At 38.6% G+C, this 17,900-nt stretch overlaps 1 protein-coding gene across 5 annotated transcripts in view; it reads left to right on the top strand.

Annotated features, from left to right (window-relative positions):
* The window catches only part of fstl5 (follistatin-like 5), an 810,780-nt gene that overhangs the window by 176,077 nt on the left and 616,803 nt on the right, over positions 1-17,900 (top strand). For all 5 annotated transcript variants that reach the window (XM_069926256.1, XM_069926258.1, XM_069926260.1 and 2 more), the window contains one exon: positions 5,946-6,194. In XM_069926256.1, the coding sequence (XP_069782357.1) occupies positions 5,946-6,194 (249 nt within the window). The remainder of the gene's footprint in view (positions 1-5,945; positions 6,195-17,900) is intronic.

Raw genomic sequence — 17,900 nt, 5'->3', positions numbered from 1 at the left:
GCTAGCCAGGTCCTTCTTACCCAATTCAAGTAGTCACTGCCTCGTACCTTGAGTGGACCCCCACAACTAGAGTTTCCGGATCTGTTCTTCCTCACGAACATGGCCTGCAGTTGCTTCATACCTGCACTTCTTGACAAGTATCCACAGATCCAGCAGGTAGTCATCGATGGTCTCTCTTGGCCGCTAGCAACATAGAGTAAGTCGGTGCCTTGTTAAGACCTTGTTCTGTGACTTCAGGTACCAAGATTTCAATGTAGTGCAGTCCCTGATGACTGCATACCTTTCGTTCGTACCCTCGAAACGTGTGCAGACCTCCTGAGTTCATCGGTGTGGAAGACTTCTCTGGTCACATTCATGTAGGCCTGGAAGCAGTCTAGCCAGTATGTGAAATCCTTAGTTGTGTCGGGGGACAGAGGGTCTATCAGTAGCATACCAGGTTTGAGTAGCAGTTCCATCATTAGGGAATAAGCTAATAAACTTGTAGCTGAATAAAAGTTCTCATGATTGGAGTGAGTACAAATGCTTTTATTAGCTTATAACTAAGGGTAGGGTCTCACAGGAGTCTTCAGAGGGGTTCTAGGTATAGGCAGGAAACCAGGGTTACAAGTGAGCAGATGGGGGCAGAAGTGGGGCCAGCCATCAGCATGACACCCTACCATTGAATCCAGTTCCCTGCACTGGACTGTAAGACCTTATCTTGGGAACAAATGCAGCAGAGATGGAGAAATTGAGAAAGGGAGGGAATCCTTGCAGGGGGATGGGTGTGAGGAATTGTAGATGTAGTTGTGGGAATTGGTGGGTTTGTAGTATTTTAGTGGAAAGCTTGTCTCTTGGGATGGAGACAGGGAGATCCAGGAAGGGGAGAATGTTGTTGAAGATGGACCAGGTGAGTTTGAGATCGGAGTGGAAGTTGGCCACAAATTGAATGAAGTTCATGAATTCATTATGGGTGCATGAGGCAGCCCTGATGTAGTTGTGAATATAATGGAGGAAGAGTTGGGGGCATTGCCGGTGTAGATTTGCAGCATGGATTGCTCCATAAAGCCTACAAACAGGTAGATGTAGTTGGGACACATGCAGGTATCCATGGCTACTCCTTTGATTTGGAGAAAATGAGATGATGTTATGGATGTTCAAATGAGAAGTTGTTTAGCGGGAGATGAGTTCTACCAGGCAAAGGAGGGTGACTGGTATAAAGAGATTGGACATCCATTGTGAAAATTAGGCAATCCAGTTTAGGAATGTGATGCAGGGCATGTGAAGTGTCGCGGATGTAGGTGGGGACCGGGGGAGAAAAGATAGTGTCAAGGTAAGATGAAGCTCGTTTGGTGGGACAAGAGCAAGCAGAAACAATGGGTCTACCTGGATGGTTGGGTTTGTGTATCTTGGTTAAAAGGTAGAAACGGCCAGTGCAAGGATGGGAGACAAGAATGTTGGAAGCCGTGTATTCCTTTAGAAAAACAAATTACTTACAATTTGATGGGTACATTTCCTTGTTTCTAATAATTTCTAGCCTGTATGCTAGAATGATGAGGTTAAAATTATAATTTTTAAAAAATTCTCCTAACCAGTTAAGTTTTCCCTGAAAAATAACAATTTTATGATATTTTTTGGATCCTTCAGTGTCATCTGATACAATCCAAAATAATTATTATGCAGTAATGATATTATGTATCTTAGTTATGGGATTAGATTAGGTTTTTTGGGGGGAAGGGAGGATTTAGGGTTTTTTAATTGTTTAGTTAGTTTTTAAAATATTTTCAGCATATATTTGTTAACATTGTATTATGGTGACTTATTTTTGTTTCTTTATTATGATCTTGTATATATTGATTAAATAAAATATTCCAAAAAAAATGTTGGAGGCCGTGGGAGAGAGGTGATGAGGTTGGAGATGGTGTTGAGGCAGTGGCTTGTTGAGTAGTGGTGGGGTCCTATGGAAGGGGCAGGTTGGAGGTGTTTTTAGAGCTGTCATCAGCAAGGTAGAGGTCATTGCGCGAGACCATAGCACCACCACCACTGCTGCAGATTAGAATGGGACAGTATCTGTGTTCATGAGCAATGGGATCAGCTGCAGAACTGTTGAAAGTATCTTGTAAGAAAGTTTTCAGGCTCCAGAACTGCATGCACAATTAGGCAAAGTTAGTGAGATACCACAGACTTTAATTTCAATATGTCTTTAATTTTTGGTCTTAATACTGTTATAAAGCATATTTATATTTTTCAGCTGTTTGTTATTAATGGTTTGAGACATAAATTTGCCTTACCATTGAAAAATGTTGATGCTCTTCTTACCACATCTCCACAGATTCCAATAGAGTTTGACATTCCCAACAGAGACCTACTAATGTCCTTTTATCATCTTAGGATTTCCGCTTTGCCAGCAGTGATTCTTCACCATATCTTATGGATGTTCTGTCGAGATGTGATGAAATATCTGCTCAAAACTATCACCTTTTCAATGGAATGGTTATTGGCTTTCTCAGATCAAAAATCTGAACAGGCAGATGGTCATTAATTGTAGTAGACTCAGAAATTAATAGCCAAAAATGAGTTTCTGAGCCTTGAACTAATTGCATTCTGCGGCACTGACAATGTCCAAAAAAGTGGCTTGGTCACTACACAAAATAGAGGATGGAAATGTACTTTAAGTTGCACATGTTGAAGTAAGCAGAAAGCTCATGTATGTCTGTGCATCAATATGGTCATATTCTGAGTGTCATTAATGATTTATTCTTGATTGGTAGATCAGAACATGTGGATCCTCAAATTTTGTTTAGACATTCCCATACATGCAGAATATTAGATTCATCAAATGAATTCATAATTAATAGTAATAATTTGATTCTGATTCATAATTCTTAGAAATTTGATGTACATTTGTAGCTCTTATTTCGGAAGGTCCAACTTAATTTTCATATCAAAGATGAGATTTGTCTAACTGCTCACCATTGAACAGAAAATTGAGTAATTCATGTAATCATTTTGTAATTTAATGAGCTCCAAGGAAACTTATAAAACACACCATTGTCAGTGTTTATACATTTCAGTGGGTTTCCTTTTGCATGCAGTTTCATAGCAAATGATAGTTATAAGCATGTGGTTCAGGGAAGATGTATGGAGTGTGGACAAGGTCATGAGCAGGGTTAACAGAATTTTACAGGATCCTTGAGGATTAACATGAATGGAAGACTGTATAAACCTGGCTGATATTTCATTGTTTATTTTGTCAAGGAGTTGTTCATTTGAAGTCTCTTGAATGATAAATGGCTTTGTCAGGATAGATATTGAAAATTACAATTATATTTTGAGGAATATGGCAAAAAGAGGAAAACATAAATAGTGTTAAAACTAAGTCATTGAGGTATATTGATGGTCATTCCATGAGGAACAACTGTAGGATAAATACAAAACCATGAAAATTACATCAATTGAACTTTGTTGCATTATGGTGTCAAAGATACAAAAGTAGCAAAAAGTCTTCTGGATAGAAACATGAACATGCAGGGAATAGAGCAGTGGATCTCAACCTTTTTTTTGCCCTAGGCACAATTTAATTTTTCAAAAAATTGTACAGCCCATTATAAGCAGAAAAAAAGTTGTGTATTTAAGAAATTTTAATTACCTCATTTCTGGAAGTGTATTCTAATGCAACTAAGGTCAAGAATACACTGAAACACATTTTGTATTCAAATACTTCTTCAATACGTCAACCTTCTCAAACACACATTCAACAATTCTCATCACTTCAGCGGAAACCTTCCCCCTGACGCTGGCTCTAGATTATTTTGATTCGAGGGACTAATTTTGTTAGTTTCAACTTTAAATCTCCACTTTTTGTAATTTCCAGTCGCTTTCTCTTGTAACAAATCACTAATTAGAAGCCAGATTCTACTTAAGATGATGGAACATGTATCAATAGTTCCCTTGCTAATGTAGTCGAGTTTGGGTATTTCTTTTCAATCTCATTAGACAGCCACATCATGGTTTCTTTCACTTTGAAAAGAGTTTTCAAAGATTCATTATGTTGCAACTTCGATAACTCTTTTTGGTATTGCGCTGGAACTTCAGACAAGTCCACCACCAATGGGTGAGTTAACCAAGAGGGAAAATCACAAAATCTATTAATGAAGTCAGTAACCAAATGGTCAATAATGACATTTGTAGCAGCATTAGTTACCTCACACTTATTCAACCAATAGAACTGACTGAAATTTATTGCAGAAATTTATAGCAAAATTCTAGAAGTGTCATGAATCCAAATATCTTTGTTTTTGCATTATTTTTACTACTTGGAGTTGCTTGTTCAATGTACTTGTTTCTCAAAAAATGTTCATCAAGTAACTCACATAAGCTTTGGCATCTGTTGTTAGCAAGAGCTTCACTTCAGGCATGTCAAAAACTCGCTGAGGAGATCAAACAGTTCCATAAACCTTTTTGAAGCAGTTTCCCTTTGACAACCACCTTACTTCAGTGTGAAGCAATAATCTCACATGTTCTGCATTATTATCGACACAAAACTGCTTAAAAAGAAATTCACATTGGCCATCAGCTTTCATGGCATTGATACACTTGATCACAGAATGCAGTATCTCCTGTTGAACAGGGGAAATTTTCTTGGCAACTAAGTTTTCTCGGAGGATGCACAATTCACAACTAACCTTTTTTCATTAATTTTAAACATCCTGGTTTTTTTTTTTAACCCTTCAAGCCATTCTGCTTCCGTTTCGTAACTATGGGGTTTCTCTATTTCCAAGGGCTCCCTTGAAGGTTTCTGTGAACAAAAAGTTTGGGAAGCCCTGGCTTATAGAATTCATTTGCACAATTGTTTTGGTGTAAAATTTTGATTTCTTGGTATCTGTTTTGGTGAGTTTTATTTCTACTTTGATGTATCCAAATGGATACAGAGAGAAAACCAATAGTTCCATGTTGCAATTCACATTGTCTTCAAGAATTCTACTAGCAATATTCATTCCCCTCAGTGGTACACCCCTTGCAGTATGACATGTTTGTGGTGTGAGAAGACACATACAACAGCAGGATAAACAGCTGGAAGAGATGCAGAGGTGTGGGGTGGTGGTGTCAGCCACAAACTGCTTTCACCAGGGTGTTCAGCAGCTGTAAGTGCTGCTCCCACACTGTGGCATTTGTACATTTTCCTTGTGACCATGTGGAGATCACTGGGATGATCCTGTTTCCAGTCAAATCTCAGACATGGCAGAAGGTAGATTGAAACTCTAAATTAATCCAGTTAGAAGTGGGTGGTAAAAAAAATCAGAGGAGAGATGGGGGATGGAGGAGTTTGTGGACATGCAAGAACCACTACTGTAGTTTACAGGGAAATGAGTTGGGGAATGGGGATGACTGGTGTTTATGGACTCAATAAGCTGAATGACCAACCTCACCATGCCAAAAGAAAATTGAAAAACAATTCTCTTACCTAAATGAGAGAAATGATGTGTGCAACAACCAAGTATCAACATCAGCCTCATTGAAAACTGCTGCTTTCTGGAGCCACAACGACAGCATGGAGTCTCTTCAACTTCTCAGGGGAGAAATTCATCATAGATCACAACCACCAAATGTCTTTTGGGCTTTGCTCATGAAGTCACTTTGACGATAATGCAATCAAATGTTGTGGAGCTGAGGCCATCTGGTCACTGGTACTGACGGTCCATTTAGCTGCCAGCAACTGAAGATGAATCTCTCCCCTCATACCTTTGGCTTTGACCTTCAATAAAAAAGCTGCAATTTGCAGAAATATATCATAATATTGTTATCTCATTTAAAAAAAAAAGGAACCAATGGTAATTTCTTTCGGGTTGAAATAAATTTACGCAAGAACATAATTATGCAAGTTTGTTAACTGGTTACAGCAGATAAAACTCGGTGATGTTGAATCAAAACCCCCAAAGAAAATGAAACATCTGGTTCTTGTTTTTCAGCTTACTATGGACAGGATGGCCATTTTGGACCCTGTGAGAACAAGTACTGTGGGCTTGGCAGGCACTGCATCGTGAACAAGGAGACGGGTCAAGCAGACTGTGCATGCATGGAGCGCTGCAAGCCAAATTATAAGCCTGTGTGCGGTTCCGATGGCGAACTTTATGAAAATCACTGTGAACTTCATCGTGCAGCCTGCCTGAAGAAGCAAAAAATTTCAATTGTCCACAGCGAGGACTGCTTTTTCAAAGGTAAGGATTGAAAACAATAAATTGCAAGGTTATAATTTTTTCTTTCAAGTGAAATAAATGAATGTCATTCTTGCTCGCTGATTTCAGCAGGTTTCAGAGATGAACAGGGAGATCAAAACCTCGGCCATTAAAATGTGAAGGTTAATTAACTGGAAAGTAGTGCATGAAAGTAATGGTTCATTTTTGTAATTTTGCATGTTAAGCCATATTTTATAGCTTAACAGAATTGCAAATACTGAAGAGTTAGTTATAACCAATACATTGGACCATAGGATGTATGCATTAATGAAAATGAATTTGTATCAACTTATGTTACCTGTACAGCATGCTGCCTTACATTTTGTCTATGGGTGCAATTCGGGAGCAACAAAGAAGGAAAGGTTTATGGAGTGTATTTTGGAATTTGGGACGAAACCCATTGGAGTCGCAACAACCACTAGTGGAATGACTTGAATCAGAATGCATGAGATACCAGGATTAAATTATCTTGTTATTCCAGAACCATCACTGCAGAGTAAAATAATTTTAATATTTTCCTTGAAGAAATGCAAACATACACATGGAAGCACAATGTATCACCCTCCTCTACATGTATGCAAAGCATTCTGAAAGCATAACAGAAATGTATACTTCAGTTGTATGTTCATGTATACATCCAAGTATTTGTATAAATGCTCAAATTAAACCTCCATACATATACACAGGTGCATGTATTCACAGCTCACACACATATAAACATGCATTCAAGCGCACTCGAACACATGCACACATTACTGGAGGACTGATTAGTTGCTTACTGGTCAAGCCAGATGCTGCATGGAATCTACATGTAACATTGAACATAAATTTGAATTTGACATTTGTAAGAGATTTTGTATTATTCCTTAAGAGCTTCATCTGAGAATTTGAACAGTATTCATGGTTGAAGATGGGGAAATTAGAGTAGGAGTGAGGCAGAGAATATAAATAGCACATGACCAGAAATTTGGAGTTATGCTTTCAGATTGAACAAGGGTGTTCTACAAAGCCGAAGAAAGTATTATGAACAGTGAGTTAAATCCACTCAATTGGGGGGGGGGGGGTGGTGGGGGAAAGATGTAAATGCAATGCTGCTTCATCAAGAAGAAATTCTTCAGCCATTGAAGGAAATGAAAGCACAAATCCTCAAAAAAAATGGAGCTTTGGGGAGGGAGCTGAGGTGTGTGTGAGTGGACTGCGGTGATGTGGGTTCAACAGGCTGTTTGGAATTCTGAAAGGGAAGGGGTTGATGTGTTGTCATGATGCTGGCGATTGGAGAAGTGATAAAGTGAATGATGAATATGGAGTGGTGGAAATTGTGGAACACAATTGTGCAGGAATTGAGATGGAGAAGGTGTGGAGGAAATGGATGGGGCTTACTTGAAGGCTCCGTCAACCATAATGAAGTGAATCCTCAAATGAAGTAATAGGAAATGATTTTCTACTGGATGAATTGTGTGGAAAATGGAATCACTGAGATAGCTTGTAGCAGGGCCACTATAGTTATATCTTGAGTTATAATGGGTTCTAGCTTGAGGTTGAAAGAGGACTCACACACCAAGGAAGTATAAATGACACTGACTTAACTGGGCTGCAGCTTTGCCTTTTATAGGCAGCCAGTCATGTCACCACTGGAGTGTGGCTTGAGCGAGGTTGGCTGCTGATTGGCTGTCCCAGATGCGCGGGCCCAGATTCAACCCCCTGCAATCTACTGGTGGTGATTGGTTGATTCGACTGCTATTCCTGCGGCCTATGGCAGCGGGTGTTTCATCCCGTGTGCTGTCAACCCGATTATCTGGTTCGACGACTGTTAGCTGTGTCTGGCTGCTACAAGCTCGAATAGAGATGGTGGAAAGGAGCCCTGAAAGATGTGGGAGGGTGTATTTAGTTGGCATATTATCATCTGCTTTCCTGCAGAAATGGAGATGAAGAAATTGAGGAAGAGCTGCTCTGTATGAGGTTGAACATTGAGTGGCAATTGGAAACCTAATTGGTGAAATGTGTCGGAGAAGGCTGGGACTGCACTTACTGTTGACACAATCATACTTGAACCTGAAACAAATGTGAGCAAGGTAACTGAGTAAGACTGAAACATTCCATATATTCCAGGAAACACATACACAGCAAGGGTCAATGTGCTTCTCAATAGCATACCTATTGTTTGAACGAATTGGGCTGAGTTAAAGGAAAGTTTGATCAATATCTGAACAAGTTCAGATGGGCAGAAAGGTGTTGGGAATTGTATGGTTGTCAGTTCAAGGAAGCAGGAAAAGGTTTCTGAAGGTCTGAGGGAAAGAAGCATTGTCAGGATGGTCATTAGGTAATCAATCTTTTAAAAATATTTTTATTGGTGTCTTACAGTATAAACACTTGAACAGTACAATTATACAATGAGCTATAAGATTTTTAAAAAGAAAAAATATATGCAATATTGTCATAATAAGAAAATCAAAGCACAGAGCCCAATCATTTTCCTTCTCTTCTATAATAATTTTATCTAAGTTTACATTATTCACAGTTGAACAAAACAGTTATCTATTATTATCAAAATCAAAAGAAATAAAAAAAAATAAAATTCCAAACAAAAAAGAAAGTCTTGACAACTAAAGGTTAAGAAAAGAAACTTGGGAATCAAGCCACACCAACCTGGAACCAGACAGCACGGCATCAGAACATCTAAGATGCTGATGCTTTAGGTTATGATAAATCTTTTGGAAGTTAATACTTACATTTTTTATATTTTTCTGGACTTGGATAAGACATGATATCGTTTAACCATTGTGCATGTGTAGGGGGAGTAATGTCTTTAATCAAAATTGCACATATGGCTTTCAATTAAGTAAAAGATGAAATTTGGATTTGAGTTGGAGTCAGTAAAACGTCATCTTCTTGAAATGATCTGAATAAAGAAATTAAAGGCCAAGGTTGTAATTTGACCTTGAGAATCACAGATAAAATTTGAAAGATGTCTTTCCACATTTTTCTAGACTCTGGCAAGTCCAGAACATGTGAATTCAAGAAGCCTCAGCAATTTTACATTTGTCACATAGAAGATTTATATCTGAATAAAAGCAAGATAATTTTAGACCTATGTACTACTATAAATTGCAATAAGCAATGCTGTGCACAAAGGGAAGAAGTATAATCAGATTACAAAGAGTCCCAAACCTGATCAGAGAATGAAATATTCAACTCCTGTTCCCAATAGTTCTTGATCTTAACTAGGCAATCAATCAACTGTCTCTCAGATGCAGTGATTTGCCTCAAATTTACTTAAAGGGTGGCACAGATGGCGAAGTGGTTAGCACAATGCCAGCGATCAGACCGATGTTCGAATCTCATGCTGTCTTTAAGGAGTTTGTATGTTTTTGATTTGTCTGTGTGGGTTTTCTCCAGTGGCTGTGGTTTCCTCCCACCCTTCAAAAAGTTGCAAGGGTGTAGGTTTATGGGGTGTAAACTGAGCTGCAGAGACACGTGAGCCAAAATGGCTCGTTACTGTGCTGTATGTCTAAATAAATAAAAAATGCTTTGCTTTCATGTAGCTTAGCTTCTCATTCATGGGACAGAAAAACCTTCCAATCTGGATTTTTCCAGCTGATCTCAGCCTGTTGGAGTACATTTTAGTTTTCACTATTTCCTCCTTTACAGAATGTACTTGACTTTTGATCTTGCATCTCAAAAGAACTAGAAGTAAACTACAACCACCTTAGTAAACTATTCATTATTTAAACGGCATGTTTTTGAATCATCAAAATTGATGATCTCATTGATAGGCTGTCAATAGTCATTCACATTTAAAGTTTTTGGTGATCATAACTTCACAAATGGAACAAAGAAAGGTCAGTTTTTACTCCTTTTTGTTCATTATTCATCAAGTCTGTGAAAACAGTTTATTTAATGATGAATCTCATTGATTAAGTAGAACCAGTTATTACTAATGAGGAATAAGAGGTTAGAAAATCACTTCTAATTAACTGATCTATCCTAAATGCCAGAACAAAAAAAAACTACATATCATCAGAAATAAGCATGAAATAATTGTATGTCTTTTCACACCAATTAGTGTCCAATGTGACTTTATTGTAGTCCATCCAGAACAGTTGCCTGATCATTCACCAAGGTGGTTCAATTTCCCCTCAAGCAGATAGAGAAGGCACAATTGTTTAAGTTTCTAACTTCAGTGTCTTGCATGACACCACTGCAGCCCAATGTTTTATTGGTGAGAGGTATCATTGTAGAATTACTTTGTATCATCACATGATGTCATCATCCAGTTAAAGACTGATGAAGCTTCTCTACTGATTCATTGCATAATATCCCTGAGAATGCCATTTCAATGCACTGAAATCCCAATGTCTTGGTGCACTTTGATATTTGCATGTTCAATGATCATGCTGGCCAGCCATCTCAAATTTACAGTTTGCGCAGATGCAAACAAGTAAAGGGTACAGGGATTTGTTTTAAGCTTGTCTTGAACATCACCAGTCCAAATGAGCTCGGACAGTTTTGTATCTAGCTTGCTGTTGGACCATGAGACCTGTTTTAGGGTATCCAATGTAATATTGAAGGTACATTCACTATTGTGAATTGTGTGATGTGGAAGGTCTCTTCGAGCTACCGTTTTTCTTCAGTCCTCAGTCTGTTCTTTGGCCCTTTGATGTTGAATACTTTATTTCATAGCAATATTCTATTATATTTAATGCAACAATTTTTAAAGTAGATTAAAACAGTTTTCTTTTATGGGTGTGTAGTCTGTTTAGAGGAAGGAATCCACTGAAAGCATGTTAGGAAGTGATTTGGATCTCTGAGTTAATCAGATGTTCAAGTATTCCAATGGCATAATAGTCTGACTTACCCCAAAGTACTTTGGAACTGCTTCTGGAGCTTACAGTTTTCAAATTGAAAGTTATTGAAATGAACTTTTTTGGGAATGATGAGCTGTCTCGACCACAATTATGATTTCAGTTCATTAGCGGAGACTTGTGTGTGGCAAGGCCTTCTGGCAGGAAATAAGCCCCATCTGTAGGAATGTGCATGACAGCTGACTAATCTGTACTCCTGGACTTAACTGGCTTTCAAAGATGTCTGCTAAATTTAATGTTACTGACATAAAGAATGTTCGATATTATTAAAGATTAATTATACACTTAAAATATTTTAAATTATTAAAGCACTTGGATAACTGAACAGGAATTGTGAACAATGTGGCATGGTCTGGTGTTCCATGCATGCAAATTCTGAATGACAGCAAAAACACCTTGTAAGGCAGTAAATTCTAGAACATTATTACATGTTGTGTGAAACGGGTTTCCCTCTCACCTATCACTGATCCCTATTTCTATAAAGGAAAGAAGTTTCTAATTCAAATCATCACAGTTGTAAACACTTCCAGTTCTCCCTGTCCTGAGTGCCAATTCTCCATTTAATTATACTTGTATCCCTGAGGCCATTCTGTTAAATATTTTCAAAGTTCAGTTCTTCCCCTCCTAAAGCCCAACACTGAGTGCAGTGCACTAGTTATAGCCAAATCTGTGCGATATGTTGGAGAATCATCACCTTCCTTCCTTTTGTGTTTCATGACTTTGTGAGCAAGGTCTAAAGTCCCAGATATGTTACTTTACCATTATGATGTTTTAGGATTTGTGCATACCTCGTCTCTCCATTCCTACATTTTCTAGTGATATGTTAACTTTCCTCATAATTCATGCCAGAATCCATCATATCTCATATCGCATTGTTAAATCTCATCTGGGAAATGAAGACAGGGCTTTTAAATATTTTAGGGCAGAGATGGAATAAAAGTTTAGATAGCAAAGTGGTGAAATGTTATTGCAGGTTTATTGGATTGCAGAGTTGAGATGACAATCAGATTTTAAGTAGCAGATCAATTTTGAGAGATCAAATTGCCAACTTCTGGTTCTAATTCCCATCTGATGAAGACATTCAATATCCTCTGTCAGTTCTTCACTGAAGCATAGTTTATTTTAAAAAAAAATCTATTTTCAGGAGGTATTTTTAAGATTTAGCTGGTGTTGTGGATGAAAGAGAATCAGTGAATATATCACTTTTAGAAATTATGTGATGTGGTGGACAACAAGTATAACCAGAAATGTTGAAAACTGAACCAAAATCAAAAATGCCAGAAGAACCCAATCAGTCCAACTGCATCTGTGGAAGGAGAAGCCCATGTTAATGGTCAAATTCTCTTCATCGGAAATGAAAAGCCGATTTCCTTGGTTCTGATGAACGGGAGCTGAATTGAAACATTAACTGGCTTATCTTTTCACAGATGTTGCTTGACTGGAAGGTTCCTCAAGCCTATCTGACTTTATTTAATATGTAATACCAGATGTACAGTCAAGATTTTGTTTCAAAGTTTGTAGCAGAAAATAAAAGCTTGCGATGCAAAATAAAAATAACATGCTGGCATGCATAGAAAATTGGTTGCTAACTGAGAGGAAGGAGTTGGTCGAGTCATTTTCTTTGAGAGGAAACGGTCAGTCAGGTCATTTTCTTTAAGAATGGCATCACGTTCAGTGCAGACGTCAAAGGGCGAGGAGCCTGTTCTTGAGCTGGACTGTACTATGTTTTATGTTCTAGCTGTCGTGATAAACCAAACGATGTGCTGCAGGGATTATTGCTAGGTCGCAAATTGCAGAACTGACCTTTAGAGAAAAACAGTGAAGGTATGCTTGTTAAATTGCCACAAGGATCAGTACAAAATCAATTTTGAAGATGCCAAAAGGTGGTTTAAAAGAAATACAGATAGGTTAAGTAAGGGGACAAGTCAGGAGGCAGGTCGATGGGACCAGGCAGAATTTAAAAAAAAAGTATATGTGTGAAAAAGAAAAAGTGTGTATCATGGCTAATGTGATTTATGGTGTGGAAAAAAAAAATAAAAATTCAGCATTGGGTCACTGGGCCAAAGGGCCTGCTTCTGTGGTGTAGTATTCTATGATTCTTTGTAAGTATAGGCCAGTGAGCTAAACATCAAAAGGGGAAATGTTATTGGAGTGCATACTGAGGGACTGAATCTCCCAGCATTTGGAGAGGCAAAGATTGAATAGAGGTAGTTAACATGGTTTTTTTGCATGGGAAATGGTGTATCGCAAATCTGATAGACCTTTTAGAAGAGGCGATAAAGAGGGTTGATGTGGACACTGCGATGGACATAGTCATTATTGCATGTTAGCAAATCCCTTATGGTAAGATGGTCTGGAAGGTTGGTTCATGTGGACTCCCAAGGTGAGCTGACTGATTGGATTTGAAACTTGCTTGGAGTAGAAGTCGTAGTGTAGTAATGGATGATTTAGTTTCTGAATGATGTTCTGTGACCAGAGGTGTGTCTCAGATGACTGTGCTGAATCCAATGTTGTTTATTATCTTTTTAATGATTTGGATGATAATGCAGTTAATATGGTCAAAAACTTCCAGATTACACCAAAATTGGTGGTACAATAGTCAGTGAAGAAGCATATCTGAAGGTGTCACAGACTAGCAAATGGAATTTAGCTTGGATAATTTGAACTGTTGCATTTTAGAAAGTCAGACCAAGGCAGGCCTTGCACTGTAAATGATGGTCATGGAGGGTGTTGCTGAAGAGAGACATCCTTGTAGTTAGAGGGTGTTATTCCCGGAACGTGATGACTTGGGTGGACAGGATAATAAAGAATGCATTGGGCATGCTTGCTTTCCTTGAGCAGAGCATTGAATACAAAAGTTAGGATCTTATTGTTTTAGTTGTATAAATCTTTGTTTAGTCCACACTGTGACCAGTTCGTCATCCAGCTCTACAAAGGGTGTCATTGAGTTGGAAATTTACCAGGATGTTACATGGATTTGAGGGCATGAGTTGTAGAGAGAAAAAGGCTGGAAAAGCTAGTTCTTAATTCACTGGAGGATAAGAAGCTGAATGGTGATCATGAGGAGAATGGATAAAGTTAATGCTCATAGTATTTTATTTTAACAGGATAAATGATTCTGGAACCAGAAGACATAGATTTAATATGAAAGGGGAGAGAATTAAAGGGTCCCAAAGGGCAACTTTATCCCCTTATAGATTAGGGCTTATCTGGAAGAAAATGTTAGAGAAGCTGTAGAATCATGTCTAACTTTGATGTTAAAAAGACAGTTTAACAGGAAAATGAAGACAGGGTTTTTAAATATTTTAGGGCAGAGATGGAATAAAAGTTTAGATAGCAAAGTGGTGAAATGTTATTGCAGGTTTATTGGATTGCAGAGTTGAGATGACAATCAGATTTTAAGTAGCAGATCAATTTTGAGAGATCAAATTGCCAACTTCTGGTTCTAATTCATATGTTCACGTAAATGCAAACCCAAGTTTAGTTTCAGCTGCAGTTTTTTTTGAAATTGTACTCTAAAGTGGTGTGATGGATTGACTGACCGTGTTCTTAGATTTTCATGGAAAGAAGTTGGGTGTACAGATCAATGAAAAGTGTCTCAGGGAAAACATTTGAGAGGGAGTGAATGTAGGAATAGACCCTGTCGGAACCTGCCCTGGTGGACAAAGGAAGGGAATGATGAAGGGTAGACAGCTGACTCTTCATCTCATTTGCTCAAGGGGTATCTGCTCAATGTCAAAGTCATTTACTTTCCAAGGGAGTGGTTGCTAACTCAAATAGCTTATCTGGGTATCAAAGCGACTTTCTTTTTGCCTCTGGTGAATCCATTTTAATCGGTTAGTACAACTGTGAAATAAATCACAGAATTTTGAACTAATTATCTTTGGTATAAATTAAATTTCCTGTGATTCAAGCAGAGAGAGAAAGTGATGATAAAACAATTATAGAAAGAAACACAGCATGGAGGAGGTTGAAAAGGGTCAAGCAGAATTGTGATCTGAGATAGTACAAGGAAACTGAATATCTAAATTTAACAAAGATCCTCCCCATGATGCCCTCTAAAAACACTTAATCCCTTCTCTCCTTCCATCTTCCAAAGAAATCATTCCTTCAGGAATACTTTAGAATAGTGGTTCTCAACCTTTTTCTTTCCACTCACATTCCACTTTGTATTCCCTATGCCGTAGATGCTTTGTGATTAGTAAGGGATTGCTTAAGGTGGTATGTGGGTGGAAAGAAAAAGTTTGAAAACCACTGTTTTAATTGTACATAATTACTAATTATGAGCACAGTTTCATATCTCCAAAGGAAATAGGGCAATAACAATTTTTTCTCAAGCAAAATATTTCTGTAACAATTGGGTCTAGAGCAATGATTCTCAATTTTCCCTTCCCACTCGCATCCCACTTTAAGCAGTTCCATATTAATCACAGAGCACCGATGGCATAGGGATTACTTAAAATCGTATGTGAGTGGAAAGAAAAAGGTTGAGAACCATTGCATAGCTGATTCCTATTTCCACCAAAATATCAATCCTCCTTCCCATGGCACAAGGAGTGATGATCACTTCCATTCAGGCCCCTTTAGAACACATTCCAGATAAGGTAGAGGTTGTATTGTTTTCAGTATATCCTCTTATTGCAGCTTGAGATTGCTCTGCAGTGGAGAGATCACTTTCCAACCAAAGGTTCAGATCTGTCATTTTAATTCTATGTTCCACTGTCACTCTGTGTCTTTTGCCTCCTACATTATTGCAATAAAATCTCAGGAAGGCTTAAGGAAAAGAGAGTCTGCTGAGATTTTGACTAGGCATATTGCAGCTTCCTATTTTCAGCATTGAGTTCAGAAACTGAGCATTTCCAGCAACTTCCAGTATTTTAATATTTTACTTCCAGGATTTTCTGCTTTTTACTTAGTGTTTTGCTTTTCCAAGTTCTACCTCTTCAAGACTGAGTCTTTCTTCCTTTGTCAATCTTTTTGACTCAGTACTTTTTTTCTTGTATTTCTCACAAGGAAACAACCCTTACATCTTTTCATTTCTACCATCCCTTTTTTCTTGTACCTTAAAACTTGATTATGTCAAAATTTTCAAAAGCTTTGCTGATAAGTTAGCAGCTTAAAACATCCTCCGATTTTTCTCTCCCCAGATACTGCCTGACATGCTGAATATTTCCACGTATTGTTTTCATTTCAGATTCCATGGTGTCATATCTTCCTCAAGTCTAATCTTTTTATTTATTGTTTATTTATAGCTATTTAAAGCTGGGTTAGTCAAAGGACGTGACTGCAGATTGAACTGAATGTAATTTTCAGCCATATATGTCAAACCACACATAATTACTCTTCCTAAAATATCAAGGGTTTTTTTTTAATTAACTGCCTTACCTTTTAAACTACCACTTGAGTCTTGAGAAAGGGTTCAGACCTGAAAACTTGATTGATCCTTTCAACTCAAGGATGCTAGTTGACTTTGCACATAATTTCTCTGTTTTGTCAACTGAGCAGCCATTGAAGCAATTTTTGCCCCAAAATTTGAAACCTTTATTCTTGACTGAGAATCTAGTTCTAGTTCAGGTTTATCATCATCTGATTTGTTCAATGACAACTCGACAAAGCAGCATTCTCCAGTCCTCGGTGTAAAAACATGCAAAACATATCCAGATATAATACACGTACAGATAAATGATATATATGCATTATGTATATATAAAAATAAATATTGTATGATAAATGGTAAAGTCTTGGATGATTTGTATTAATAGTTCATTCAGTCGTTCAGGAGTCTCACTGCCTGTGGGAAGAAGCTGTTCCTCAGCCTGGTGGTGCGGGCTCTGATACACTTGTAGATTTTTCCCAAAAGGAGAAGCTGAAAGATATTGTGGGTGATCAGAGTCTTCACTGATTTTTGCGAGCCCTCTTCAGACAACGATCCCAGTATCTGAATGTAGTGCATCGCATGACTCAGACATGTTGACTCAAGCCAAGGCTTTTATTAACAAAAGACTGGAGCGTAGTACATTGAGGTCGACCAGTCCAGACTGACCTGGGTCTGGTTAGGAGCAGCCCTTTATGACCTCTCAGTAGGTGTGGCTACGGCTCTCAGCCAATCACTACTACTATATGTAAATATATACAAATATATACAGTGGTGATAGTATCCCATACTATCACATTCACCCCTTCTTTAAGAATGGACCCCGGGGTGAGTAAAAAGAAAAAAGAAGGGGGGGTGTAGCATGCAGTGTTCATGGGCTGTAGCAGTCAGGAAGCCTGATTGCCCGACGTGATCATCGTGGCGCTGGGATCGGGGTAGCTAGCGGAGCATCATCGCTGAGGTCACCAGGTGTGGACGCAGTTTCACCTAGTCCACAGTCATCGTTGGCCGTGGGCTTGTGCAATCTACTGCTGTCGTCGTCCATGAGGTGCTGCTGGTCCCACTGTCCCAGCATGTAACCTAGGGGAGGATTGGATGGATGTTGGGGTTGGAACGTGACAATGTTAGACCCGGCTTGGGCCAGGTCCCTTACAGAGACAGTGTCCTCCCACCTGTCCAGGTACTCTATGTAGGCATAGTGCGAGTTCGTGTGTAATAGCATTACCCAGGACTAGGGGGTCATTTTTTGAGTAGCGGACATGACGTTTCAGCAGGACAGATCCAGGGACCGCCAGCCATGCCGGTTTTGTCATTCCTGATTCCAACTTCCATGGGAACGAGAACATACGTTGGTGTGGGATATCGTTGGTGGCAGTGCACAAGAGACCTGATGGAGTGTAGGGCGTTTGGAAAGACGTCCTGCCAGTGAGTGGTGGGGAGGCCTTTAGACTG

The sequence above is a fragment of the Narcine bancroftii genome, chromosome 3 (assembly GCF_036971445.1).
Source record: "Narcine bancroftii isolate sNarBan1 chromosome 3, sNarBan1.hap1, whole genome shotgun sequence".
NCBI classification, from domain to species: domain Eukaryota; kingdom Metazoa; phylum Chordata; class Chondrichthyes; order Torpediniformes; family Narcinidae; genus Narcine; species Narcine bancroftii.
Note: the sequence above shows the minus strand (reverse complement) of the source record. Positions and strands in the feature narration are given on the sequence as shown.